Source organism: Neofelis nebulosa, chromosome 3 (assembly GCF_028018385.1).
Source record: "Neofelis nebulosa isolate mNeoNeb1 chromosome 3, mNeoNeb1.pri, whole genome shotgun sequence".
Taxonomy (NCBI): domain Eukaryota; kingdom Metazoa; phylum Chordata; class Mammalia; order Carnivora; family Felidae; genus Neofelis; species Neofelis nebulosa.
In genome coordinates this window covers 59,804,969-59,819,201 of record NC_080784.1, presented here as the reverse complement: position 1 = coordinate 59,819,201, position 14,233 = coordinate 59,804,969, and the positions used below count along the sequence as shown (strand labels likewise).

The window sequence follows — 14,233 nt, the reverse complement described above, 5'->3', positions numbered from 1 at the left end:
AAATACTGCGCTCTTATTAAAGAATTCCTTAAACATAGCATCTGGTTTTCTAACCTGCCCACGAGCATGACGCTATTGAATATATATGTTCATTGAGGGAGTTTAATGCTTCTAAGAATATAAAGTATTTTAGGATCAACATAAAGTCTGGAGTAAGCCAATTAAATTATAATTGTTTACCTGGGTTTCTCATATTTGAGGTTGAAGTTATCCTTGTATGACCTCAGTTAATTCAAGCATAACATGTCATTAATTTTGAGAATTTATGATGAATTGTTTATAGTACTTAAAAGTTACAAGCTAACAATGTGAACATTCAGAGGCTGGGTATGAATTAATACCAATTTAATGTTTTAGCCTTGCAAATAAATTATAGACCCATCAAGTTGAAAATAAGCCTCACATAATGGAGAATGCATGTTGATAAGTGCAGTTCGATTTCCTTCTCTGGCCTGGAAAGGAGCTAGTGCTGCCCCAGGGATGAAGTTCTGAATCAGGGGAAACTCTTTCATTGGGATTCATTCTTTGTCTGCCTCTGTACCCACAGGTCATTAGAAGTTTGGCTTCTAGGTCCTGGGTCTGAGGCTTTCTGAAAGCCTACCTATACTGTCCTATAGAGATGGAAGGGTCCAGGACAGTTCTCTTGGGAGCTCTGAGGAGCAGACAGGGAGATATTTCTCCATAAAAGCACTCCGGCTCCACAAGCCAACTAGAGGAGCCTCTCCTGAGAGATGGAGCAGTTCAACATGTAGTTTTCCTTTTAAGTACCTATTATCGAATTGTATTTTCACTTGTTTCTTCTCCTTCTGGCAGTGACTTCTAATTCTATTTAAAAATCTGATATTTCCCAAAAGCAACAAGCAACTTGTTCCCCTCCTCCCCCCCTTTTAAACTTGTGAACACATAAGTGACTACAGTCTCAGGGCACTATGGACTGAAGCAAGAGAGGGCCTTCTTCATTCCAGCATCTTCTACTCCTAGGAACATCCTTAAGGAAGCTAGGGTGGAGCAGTGAGGTGCCTTCTGGGGACCTGCGGCCCCTCCTACCTGCTAGGCACGCTGGATCTGGCAGGATGCCTCTTGTAGGTGCTGTCCTATTACTCTTTCTGAAAGAACATCTGTGAAGAGTGGTTCCTAGTGTCCCCGAGTAACCCTTTTCTAACAATTCGGCCAGTTTCTTTTCCCCAAGAGTAGAAAACACTGGTTTGGAAAATCTAGTGAATTTTTGGTTTCTTGTGAATGTGTGTCAACCGACAAACCTAAGCACCCAGTCTGTGAAATCTTCTCTCATTTAGATTGGGCAGGCCTTCCACTCCCTTCATTCCCCGAACGTGGATTTTGATACTTCGGCTGCAGGTTTGTCCAAATGTAGAAATAATCTGGGGCAAGGGAATCAATGTATTATCAATTTATATTTTTAACATGTGCATGTTTCATAAAGGTGGACTACAGCGGGCATAGGCAAACTCGAGTTGACTGGAAGCTTATTACGGATATGGAAGGTATTTGGTTCCAGAAAATTACAGACTATACTTGTAGGAGTTTCTCAAATTTACCTTCTTTCTTTTGTTGGAAAATATGACAGGAACTAGGATGGAAGAAGGTGAGGTGAGGTTATTTATATGGGGAGTGGTAAGGGTCAAATTGTTCAACTCCTAACCTCCCATGGCCGTTCCTTTTATGGAGGAATTACCTCCAAAGTAGTCTGAACCTGGGAGTAGCAGAAGAGCAGAAAAGACCACTAAACTAAGAAGGCAGGTATCTGATGGTATTATGAACAGCTTCTCTTCACACCTAAATAATAATTTTAGTGATCACTGTATTCTGTTATGGGTCACAAAGCAAGTCTTTGGTAGCCAACAGACACACACACACACGTATGCGCGCGCGCACACACACACACACACACCCGTTCCAAAGACTATAACGTCACAGGAGCTAAGGTTATCACCGCAAAGGTGATGTAAGTCTGTATCACTTCTTTTTTAAAGGCTGATACTAAGACTCTACATATTTCCTCTCAGTCTCAGCTTGACCGCTGGTTAGTGAAAAATAAAGATTTCTGTGTGTTCTACTACCAGATGCAGCCCTGAAAACAATGAAGATGGCATAGATTGCACTTTGTGGTCCTCCCACATCAGCTCTGCACCCAGGCTCACGAAGAATTTCCATATAGAACCCATCCAGCTGGGATCATCTTGAGAACGTTTTCTGTCTTGCACGTTACCATTCGCCTCAGTCTACAAATATCTTGCCCTGAGACTCATTCTGGAAGGGTCCTGGCTTTAGCTTTAACTTTACTTAAGAAAACAAGAACACCCACAATGACTGTCATAGGAAACCATCAGTGCTCTTCATGAAGTGCGTATACAGTGCAATTCTCGTGTATTTTAGATGGTAACTGGGCATGTCAAAGTTGTGCTGAATTTTCACTAAGCCGCATCACTTTAGCACAGATAAAAACCTAAAATGTCGGCAGCTGATGCCGAGTCAGATCTACATGCAACGATTCTGGAGGAAATAAAGAGGCGGATGTTAAACCGTGACTTTCTGAATATATTACCAAAGATTACGTGTAATATATTTCCCTAATGCCCTTGACAGTTATTCACTAATACATGCCCTGTGCCTTGCTCAGATTGTAACCCTTCGAAAGCCCTTCCTCCACCTCCCGTCATCCACTCTGGTCCTGTAAGGTGACCCTCACCTGAAGGCTTCACCCTAAAATACCGACACATGCAGTAGGAGAAGGGCTGCTAGAGTTTGCCTGGGAATCTGTCACAGTCTCCCTGAGAAACTCCAGGCACAAGAATCGCACATGAAAACCTCCCACGTGGGAGCAGAAGTAGTGTGGTGACAGTCTCTCCTTTGCAAAGAGAAAAGCTAACAGATGTTATTTCTTAGCTGTACTGCAGTGTGTATTTTATGCTGCGCACGCACACACACACACACACACACACAAGCTGACATTTTTAGAAGGGCAGTGATCTTTTTTTAATCTTGTTCAAACGTTTAGTCAACAAACATTATTGAGTAAATTGCGTTTGCAGCAGGTTCCACGCTCGACTGTACGAATACAAAGATGAGTTAGACAGGATCCCCGACTGAGAAAACCATCCGGCCCAAGGAGGGACACAGACGGCAACAAAGGACCGTGGCTCACTTGGCAAAGTGCTGGCCCAGGGCAGTGGGGTGAGAGCACCAGCTTCTTGGAGAGGCTTGGGGAACCGGGCCAGGATGAGGGCGGGCTGGGTGGTGCAGGTGGCATAGGAGCAATAGAGGGAACCCAGGCTGTGCTGCTGCAGCTGACAAACTACGTCCAAAACCAAGAAGGGCTAGGGTGGGGACAGGGCCGGAGAGGAATGCAGGGCCAGAATGTTCAAGAGCTTTGTATTTATCCTGTGGGAGAACAGGAACCCCTCACCCTACAGGACTTCCCCCTGACAAACAGGCTTTATTTCATTTCTTACAGCTGCCATAGGACCTTCCCACAGGTTTCCTCTCTGCCTGGAAAGCTCTCCTCCCTCCTGCCTCCAAGCCTTACCTCACCCCTTCTTAGCCCAGTTCAGACACCACCTCGCTGTCACCTTGCTACCTGAGAAAACTTCTCTGACCCCTGACTAAACCAGTGAAGAAAATCAGAAAGTCCAGAAGCAGATGCCGGTAAGCATGGGAATTTTAAAAATAAGGAAGATATTTTAAATCAGCAGGGAAAGAATATTGGGATAATTGACCATTCATTTAAAAGAAAAATGAAAATGAAGTTATGTTCCTATTTGATGTGATACATAAAAATAAATTCCAAGTATTCTGAAGATCTAAATGTAAATTAAAAGTATAAAATTAGGGTGCCTGGATGGCTCACTTGGTTAAGTGTCAGACTCTTGATATTGGCTCAGGTCATGATCTCACAGTTCCTGCTTGGGATTCTCTCTCTCTGCCCCTCCCCTGCTTACATGCTCTTTCTCTCAAGATACATAAACATTAAAAAATATTTTTAAAAAGCATAAAGTTAATAGAGGATATAAAAACATTTTTACAAACTAGGGATACGAAGGCTTTTTAGGCATTTCAAGAATCCCAGAAACTATAAAGGAAAACAATAATAGATTAGATTTCTCCACAATTAAAATTTTTACACTATAAAATATGTCATACTAAGTAAAAGTAAAAGCAAATGACAGTGGGAGAAAATTACGAATATTTGACAGACAAATGCTTACTAGGTATAAAACATAAAAAAAAACTCCTATAAATCAAGACAAATAACTCAAAAGAAAAAAATGGGGAAAGGATACGAATGGATAAATCACAGAAAAAAGAAATATGAATAGTGTCTAACTATAAAAAACATAACTTTAAGAGTTTATTTTTGAGAGAGAGAGAGACAGCGTGAGCAGGGGAGGAGTAGAGGGAGGGAGACAGAGAATCCCAAGCAGGCTCTGTGTTGTCAGCATAGAGCCTGACTCAGGGCTTGAACTCACAAACCATGAGATCATGACCTGAGCCAAAGTCAGATGCTTATCTGACTGAGCTGCTCAGGCGCCCCCCAAAACATAACTTGCAACCTTTCAGAGTGCTAGAAAAAGAGGGAAGACACTGATTATACATTATGTTGCTGAGAGAACAGGGTAAGGGATGCTTACACACGTGGCAGTGGGGAGTCAGGTTGGTAAAACCTTTGGAAGGTTGATATGGAGGCATCTGTCAAAATTCAAAATGAATGTAGTCTATGACCTACTTGTAGACTTCTTGAAATTTCTCAAATCAGACAAGCCTAAATTGACTGAAAAAATATTAATGAATATAAGAAAATCAAGGTAATGAGAAAAATCTTTTCAGGATAGTTTTTCTACAGGGACATGGTTCCAGAACTTTCCCCTCCTGCCAACATTCTCTGGGAGAAGCCATAACCTTGGTCCCAAGGCAGGAAGGTGGCTGACCTGGTACCACCGTGCTCACTGTGGGGCACACACACATGGAAGAGGAAGTTGCTCCAGACACTACGATGTCATGTCAATAGGACAGGGTCAGGTAGACTGTCCAGTAATGAGAGAAGCAGATCAGCAGCCTCATATGGCTACAGTCATATGATGGGAGTCACTGTGGCTCAGTGTGTAGCCAGTGTATGGCACTAGATCAGAACTATGGCTCATGCAAACGACTTCTGACCACATTACTGCTGTATAGAAATGAACAGCATTGATACATTCTGGAACTAAAGAATCATAAGGAAAGTGAGAACACAACCTACAAAGATACTATAATTACAGCTTCCTTCAAACACCGTGTCTACTACAATCCTAAATTTCTCCAGCTTTTCCTGAGGATCATGGAGCATTAGAAATTAAAATTATGCCCAAATACTAAGCTCTTAGAATTTCCCCCAAATTACTTATTCGAAGATAAGGATTTCTTTTTTCTTTGGAGATACCTTTCTGTGAATGTGTAAATAAGCTGATGTATGGTTTGTCTATGTCCCCAGTGAGTGGCATGAAAAGATTAAAACTCTGTTCACAATCCCAGTGAGGTACTTAGGCTCTTGAGCTTTACATACCTATGGTTTTTAAGGAGGAGATTTCAACTGGCCAAAATAAGTAGGTTCTTTTCTTTTTTTTTAAGTTTATTTATTTCTTTTGAGAGAGAGAGTAAGTGAGGGAGGGGCAGAGAGAGAGAGAATCCCAAGCAGGCTCAGTGCAGGGTCCAATATGGGGCTTGAACCCACAAACCGCGAGATCATGACCTGAGCTGAAATCAAGAGTCAACGCTTAACAGACTGAGCCACCCAGGTGTCCCAATACATTATTTTCTTGAGGCCAACTTTAAAAATTCTCATGTTGGTTAAGCGTTTGACTTCTGTGCTGACAGCTCAGAGCCTGGAGCCTGGAGGCTTCAGATTCTGTGTCTCCCTCTCTTTCTGCCCCTACCCTGCTCTCTCTCTCTCTCAAAAATAAACAAACATTTCAAAAAGTTAAAATAAATTTAAAAAATTCATGTGGTAAGCGTTCCAATAAATGTTTAGGTAAACATAAATGAAGTACAAGATTCACCTGAATATCGCATCGAATCGAGTCTTCAAATAAGAACTAGATGCACGTGTGTAGGTGTCTATAAATGTGGTACTTATCTTCCAATATGTGAAAAACAGACCACTGAAGAGAAAGGGTCCATGCCTTTTTACAAAACATAATTGAAAACAAATTTAGCACTGCATGGCTGCATCTGTTACAGGCTTCTGCAGTAGATGACGGCTCCGTGAAGCCACTGCAAAGACTCTGGTTATAAACACTGCAAGCCGTAAGGGCTCTTATGCACCACTCCCCCAATCCTCCCAAGAGACCTCTTCAGAGGCTACCAGGGCAGCTCTCACAAGCTAGTTCCTACATCATGTGGAGTAAAGGTGGCCTGGGATAATACAGGCTTAGTTCAGCTTTCAGCTCAGGAAGGTGGGGGTGGAAGGCTATGCTGTTCACAGCCTGGAGTTACGCTCTGCTTAAAGGTATAAATAATATCTGAAAAGATTACCTACTGTCTTTTCACTTCCTGGCAAAGGAAACATATGACCCTCCAGCTAACTGGGTCTGGTGATCTTAATTTTTAGTGCCAAGTAATTCCACGCAGGCTAGCAAGTCTTTTCTGAGAACAGCTACAGGTGGTTTTCCAAGACAAGGGCACCCTACACTGGGTTCATATAAATGACTTCCATGTTGGGAATTTCAGCTGTCATCCTTATCTGAGGTGGATCCAGAAGGGTCTTTTCACAGCTAAGACTATAGCACTCTGAGTTCATACCCCAAATGGAGCATAACTCATCCAAGAAAAGCTATAAATGGTGGTTAGTTATCAGGTTGGCCCTTGACATGGATCAATTTGGAAAATGAGCCATAATAATTTAAACTACTTTTATGAAAGAATACATAATGGGTTCAAACAACTGACCTCAAGATCTACTTTGGAATGATTCTTTAGTGAGCAGAGGAGTGCTTCTTTGGGTTAGATCAGGGTCCCTGAGCTTTGACACCTTTGACATTTTGTGCCGAGTAATTCTTTGTAGGGGTTTATCTTGTGCATTGAAGGATGTGTCGCAGCATTCCTTCCTTCTACCTAGTAGATGCCAGTAGCATAATTTCCCCCACTTCCTTTCCCTCCTCCGCCAGGTTATGACAACCAAAATATATCTCCAGACTTTGCCAAATGTCCTCTGGGTGGAACACAGGCTCCCGCAAGAACCACTGAGTTAGGTAGATGTAAAGTTCATCTTGTGTATAACACATTTAGTAATGTCCATATACGCTCACTGCTTATTCAGAGATAGAAGCATGTTGGATATCAACAGGTCCGGTGTACTCAAGAGTGATGGTGGGGCAAGGGGAAGCCTCTGATGAAGGAAAGGATTCCAAACTTGCTACCATGGCAGTCTCAATATTGTTTTGAAATTTCAAATGACTTTTTTTTTAAGTTTATTTATTTTGAGAGCGAGTGAATGAGCACAAGCAGGGGAAGGGCACACAGAGAGGGAGAGAAAAAAAATCCCAAGCAGGCTCTGTGCTGACACGGGGCTCAAACCTGAAAACTGTGAGATCATGACCTGACCTGAAATCAAGAGTCAGGTGCTTAACTGACTGAGCTGCCCAGGCAGCCTGAAATTTCAAATAACTTTGAAGGGCTATAATTTTTTTTATATTAATTCAATGTTTTTAAGGTTGAGAGATCGAGATAGAGAATAAGAAATTACCCAGGAAATTATTTCCTGTCTTTTCAAAACACACTAGATTATAAAATAGAGATTTAGGCACTTGGAATCTATGGCTGCCAAAATATAGGGCGATATTACCAATAACAATAGCAGCAGTTGCCATTTACTGACAGCTGGACATGTTCCAGGCCACTGTGCAAAATGTTTAATACACAATAGTTTATTCAAGACGCTCAGCCCCACCTGCTAGTAAAAAAGGATTATCTCTATCTTACAAAAACTGTGGCTCAGAGGAGTTAAGGAAAGGCTATTGTGGGATTTCCAGTAATGTATTCCTAATTACACTAATTTTATTTCATGCCTTTGGTAAGTTGATTTTTCATCTCAGATATTTAATCTACTAAAAGAAGAAATCAGCATATTTTCGGTAGTTAATGCACTACTTCACGCCGATCTCAGAGGTAAAGGATGATTTATATTTACCGTGGGAACTGACCCTTCTTAGACGTGCATTAAGTAAGGAGGTCATATACGAACTAGTCTGAAAACAGGGCTGGCACAGGTTGTTGTCCCTTGCAGAAGTAGTGAACAGGCATTTTATAGTCTATTCCAAAAATTTGAAAAGTGGAGATAAATGCAAATAAATAAATAAATGCAAAACTTATGGGGCTCCTGGGTGGCTCAGGGGGATGAGTGACCAACTCTTGATTTCAGCTCAGTTCATGATCTCACTGTCATGAGATCGTGCCTCCCCTCCCCCTGCCCCACCAACCATGGAGCTTCGAGCTGAGCGTGGAGCCTGCTTGAGATTCTCTCTCCCTCTCTCTCTGCCCCTCCACTACTGGTGTGCAAATGTGAGTGCTCTTTCTCTTAAAAACAAAAACAAACAAACCAAAACCAGTAATAATGAATTCCACAATGCTAAAGTAGCAGAGGTGACAATTGGGAACTTTGTGCACTTTGGCTCCATTTACTCTGTGCATGTTTTACTTTAAAAGACAGTCTTTAGTTATTTTTGGTGGAAGAACGCTATAAGGGTGTGGAGAACCAATCCACAGAAGTCTCAAACCTAAGTTGGAAGAAGAATTTCAAACTTAATCGCTAACAAGGCAGAGGTGTTTGGCAAGGCCTCTGCTGGCTGACTTTCCTGAAATGCTCGTTATTTATCATCAAAGGTGCTAATGTGCATTTAAATGGCTTAAAGTCAGAGTACAAAGCCATGGCAAAAATACGCTGGATAATTAGTACCTGAAATAACTGGCACTTTTTTCATAATACTTTCTGACAACTGTTTATTTCTACTCACCTCAAGCAAAAGGACTTTGTGGTCATTTGTGGTTATGCATGTTATTGGAATTCTGAGCTATTTCTGTAATATGGGTGGTGGACTACCCCCAAAACATGTCCTTTAGTGAACGGCCAGAAAAAGAAAAGTCCTCCTCCCCAGACAGATTACACATTAGCCTGTCTCGATCCTCTGGACTTGAAGGAATGAGCAGCAGGGAAGGGCAGTGAAGCAGTTGACGCTCCCGCCAGTGATGGGCAGTAGCCCCACTCTTTCCAGGACCGGCAGGGCTGGCGTGAATAATAGCTCTCTCACTTTCTCAGCATAAACGAGAAATGAACTTGGTCCTTCCTAATCACACAATGAATGGTGATGTGCTCCTAGATCGAGTCACCAGGTGATTTTGATGCTTTGTGTGTGTGTGTCACATATACACGTGACAGCACATATCCTGACACTGAAACTGATGTGGGTGATTACCATGCATTTTCCATCCAGGAAGGCTTCTCTCATTCACTCAGTCTGGGTTGGATGCTCTTCAACATTTTTCACCTAGCAAGACCCGAAGAGTGAGCAGATGCTGGTTGGACACAGAGGGAGAATAAATACTAGCTTGTCCACACTCTGGCCGTGTAATATCCTCTCTGTTCACTTGGTCCCTCAACTGTATACATAAGGATTAATAATATCTACCCGTCATGCTTACTGTAAGGATCAGAAATGGTATCTGTAACTTGGTATACGAGGGCTTAATCAATGGTTGGGATTGTTAATGAAAATTACATTAGTTTTTTTAGTTTGGTTTTAACAGTAGTCTATTGTATCTAGGTAATGTTCTGGGATATTAGCATCATTTTTCATACTATATTCATTCAATCACCTCTTTGTTGAGTTATAATGAAACACTGCTCCATTTAAACTTCTAGACTATTAGCCTGACAACTGAAATTTTTGTCCATGGTTATAATATGGGCATTTTCCCCATCAGAAAGAAAGAGTTAAAGACTTATGGGTCCTCTGATAGGCCATTTGAGCACTGAAGTTCTAATATTTCATGACGAGGAGTGTCATTTCTGCTATTTCTTATGTCTTGCTTGGTTGTGAGGTACAGTGTTTTGTGTATTGCCCTGTGTTCCTGACATTCTGGAATCACTATTATTATGCACTGCAATACAAAGGCTGAGCTGGAACATCAAGTACTAGTATCACACGAGTTCTTTTTAAAAATCTGCAGTGCATCTTCCTTATGAGATTTGAAAATGGCTAACTGATTTATCAGCAAGACTGCTGGCTGCAAACAATACAAATGCTGGGTTCTGATGGAGCAGTTCTCTGTGCCACAAAGGCTTTTGCTGGCTTCCCCTGGTTCTGGGGTTCTGGGCTTCTGCAGTCTGCTACTATGGACCACCTGAGTGCCACAGAACAAAAGGAAATCAAGCCATGTGGCTTCCATCTAGTCCAGCCTCCTAAGACACAGATCGAGAAGGCAGGTACAGAGTGTGCTTGCCAAGCCCGCGTTAATAGTTAGAACGACCTTTTCAACTGAGGCAACATGTGATCTCTCTGAAGCAGAAAGGCCCTACTTTAGGACTGCAATCAAAATGTGGTGACTGAAATTCAGGCCCCAGCACTGTGGTTCCCACAGTGTCTCCCTCTCTAGGACTCAGGGGTTTAGTGCCCCAGCTCCTTGGTACCGGTGATGACCCGTGCTTCAGTGTCCATGTGAAAGGTAGATTCAGGTCTGGAGTCCTTGTTCCCCTCAATTCAGTTCCCTTGTTATTCCCCGCGGCGGCCCAGCTCGCAGAAAGATCTGATGGAGTACGGGGACTTGAGTGTGTGTATGTTACCATGGTTACTGCCCCCTTCACAAGTGTGGGATCACTTGCTTTTGACTTGGAGTCTGTGAGGAAGGAATGGTAGGGGTGGAAACTAACTGTGGGCCTGGGGTGGTGGTGTCTCTTCTTCTCACTGTCACTAGTGAAGGTTCTAGTCACAGCCATTAACTAACAGTGGGACTTTGGGAAAACGTGGGTGGAAGAAGAGATTTGGATTACACTGTCTCTAAGTCCCTTCCAATTTAAAAATTCTATGGCCTCAAAATTTTACTCGGTGGGGATAGAGGTCCACTCTACCAAATTAAACAGACAGACATACATGTAACATGTGGTATTTTCACTGGAGGGAGGAAGCTTTGTCATGTTGTACATCCCTGAATGGTTAATTCAAAGCAATGTGAGAGTGCTACAATGAAACCCCAGATCCCAGGTAGTTGGATTGCTAGTGGCCTTAACCATGAGGGACACAGCGGTGAGCCACAAGTATGTAATGGCAAGGAAACTCCATTTGCTCAGCTCCTAAGGAGACATAAGGTATTAGCTTCCATTCTTTTCCAGAGTGAGATAAAATGAAGGAAAGAGATTAAAAATGTAGGTTTTCTTGGAGCAGAAACTCTCTGGGGATTATTCATTGCTTAAAGGGCTGTGGATGGGAAGTACAACATGAATGAAAGGTGACAGAAACTAGTAAGCTGCTACTTCAGAACAATGGTCTTTTTACTCCCCCACCCCTACTTCACACAGTAAATGCTTTAGAAAGTACATTAACTCCTTCAGGTCAATTAGCTCAGGCTTGGGTTTTCAGACAAGTACTTCTCACACCTAAAACAAGAAGTGTAGTTATTCACAATGACCCAATCAATCCTCTCTCTGGCCGAAGTCTTTCCTGAAGCAGGCTCAGTGCTTATGTAGGTGATTCACATTTTTTGGCCAGAAATGCACTCATTAAAAACTAAGCATTCCCCTATTGCCACATGTTATTTCTTGCTACTGAATCTTCCGTCTTGGCCTCAGCTGCAACAATCTAGAAACTTCAGCCAGGTCTTCAGAAGCACAGAATGATCTCAAGTCGTGGCTGAGAACCTTGCACAGAGACTTCTTTTAAGAAGTGTGGTCTTTAAATCCACAGTCAATGAATTAAACTGACATTTAACCATAAACACCTGCTATATTGTTTACTGGACCCAGCTCCATGACACAAAATAAAACTCCCTTATAAATGGAACGTATACTTATGGAAAATCCATTTTACATTCGTCCCTATAACATTTTGTATGCATTATGTTACAAAATTCCAAGAGGCGTTTTAAGACTTATGTTTGCCCTGTCTTCCAAGTCAAAAAGTGCAAACTATGAAGTAATTAGCGATTCGAATCCTTAAGAATATATATTTCTCCCTCTTGCCTTAGAGAAAGAAGACAAAATGAGATCCTTAAATCACTTGAATAGGAACAACTAACATTCAGAGTGCGGGTTCCAAAGTCCATGTTTATATCTTAGGATATTTGATACAACTTGAAAGCCTACCTCCTCCTTTCTCCTCGTCTTCTGTCAGCAGCTTGCCAATGGAATTATACCACTTGAATTGTGGCTCAGGGATACCAAAAACACTACAATTAATCAAGGCACTGTTCCCTTCCTTGACTATGATATGGTCAGTTCTGGCAATGATTACAGGCACAGAGCCCAAGACAATGTCAGTGCCATTTAAAGTGCTATTAGTCACACTCTTAGCAGCCGCTAGAGTGGATACTAGGATTAAAAAGGGCACAGTAGGTAGAAAGCACACAGGCAGATGGTTCTTCAGTCGATCCATCTTCTTTGCTTGCTCTATAAGGCAACAGAGACGGTTTGCCAATGGAATCTTCTATTGGACAACACGCTGTTCAGAGCAGGCCATGGGATAAACCTGTCCTGGATCCATAGAGTTGGTTCTTGATTAAGAACCTGTTTAAAAAAGAAAACAAACCCACACACATAAATATTAGCATTCATACTTTAAAAATATTATTTATAAAATGCTAGAAACCCAACTAAAATACAAACCTACATAATTTTTAAACACAGATTCAAAAGCTGTTCCAAATATTAAATTACATTTTTCACAGAAATCATAACAATATAATTTTGTTATTTTTGCTACTGAAATATATAGCTCTTAGTGGGAACAAATACACACTTTGTATGTTAAATTTATATTGCATTACTTCCGAGAGTTCCAAAACCAATTCAGGCTTCTTTCATTAGGTATTATGAGGTCTCTTTCCACCCTATCACCTATTGCTATTGCAGATGACCCGACTGTTCCCCTGGGGCTTCCTTAACTTCTTCTCCTCCAGTGCACATGACTTCCAGTTTATTCCAGTGGTCACAGCTTGGATGCTGCCAGGATTTGGAAGGGCTCCACCAGAATCAGTCTGGCATTCTCCTAACTCGCCATTATGGCCTTCAGGATATGCCTTCCCCCTTTCATGCAATGCCCATGCTCCTTTCAGCTTCATACATCCAGCTCTCTCTGCTCTGCGTAACTGTTATCTACCAATTCCTGATTACTCACTGGATTTCCTGGTTTCAATCTTCATCTGTCTCCCAGAGGTAGGGGAACATCAGTATGAATGGGGTGACATTATGGTGGCTACACTTCTTAAGTTCAAAGATCTAACCTTCACCTATGTCTCTATCCTCCATTTCATCCACTAATCACATAAGCACACCCCGGATCTTTCATCTCTCCAAATTCTAAATTCTGAAATTCCAAGTAATTCTGAAGTTCTACATAACCATCTCTAACTGCACCCTACCATTCTTCAGATCTCTTACTCTCCTCACTGGACTTTCTAGCCCTTCTATTTTCCCTCAGTCTCTATCTCCACCCCCTCCCCACTCGACCTGCCTGCTTTACTTTGTCTCAGTCTAGATCCAATCCTGTAGACCACAATCCCCAATATCCTCACCTCTTGTCCTTCTGCCACAACTACCCTGCCAGTATACAACTGTGATCAAGCCAGTCACTTGGCATCCTGGCTCCTACACCCAGGAGGCTGGAGACCACTGGAGAGAATCATACAACCATGCCATTATTGCCAAACTAAAGGAACCATCTCCAACCCCAGCCAGGCCCTTGGTGACATTTGGCAATCTGTGTATCAGTGCTCAGGTAGTTCAGTATCCTTTGCACACAATGCCTACAGACACTTTCAGCTTTTGAATCAAATGCTTTAGTCCAGCTGTATTCTTAGAAGACAGCTTTCTCCTACTAGGGTGTGCAGCCAGGAATTCCTACTTTCCCACCTTTTGGAAAGAATCCTCAGCATCCTATCCTAAGTCCCTTCCCCATGCCCGCCATTTACTCCTCAAATGACTACATTCTGTATTTTGCCTGAAACAAACAGCTCTTGCTCAAGTCACCAGTCACTC

General features: G+C 42.1%; 1 protein-coding gene across 7 annotated transcripts in view; it reads right to left on the bottom strand.

The window, feature by feature from the left end:
* Nucleotides 1-14,233, bottom strand: part of MFAP3L (microfibril associated protein 3 like) — a 128,435-nt gene that overhangs the window by 92,216 nt on the left and 21,986 nt on the right. For 6 of the 7 annotated variants that reach the window (XM_058720910.1, XM_058720913.1, XM_058720908.1 and 3 more), the window contains exon 2: nt 12,344-12,763. In XM_058720910.1, the coding sequence (XP_058576893.1) occupies nt 12,344-12,632 (289 nt within the window). In that variant the 5' untranslated portion in view covers nt 12,633-12,763. Of the gene's footprint in view, nt 1-12,343; nt 12,764-13,373; nt 13,617-14,233 lie in introns of those variants that run through there. The other variant, XM_058720909.1, reaches the window with a different exon arrangement.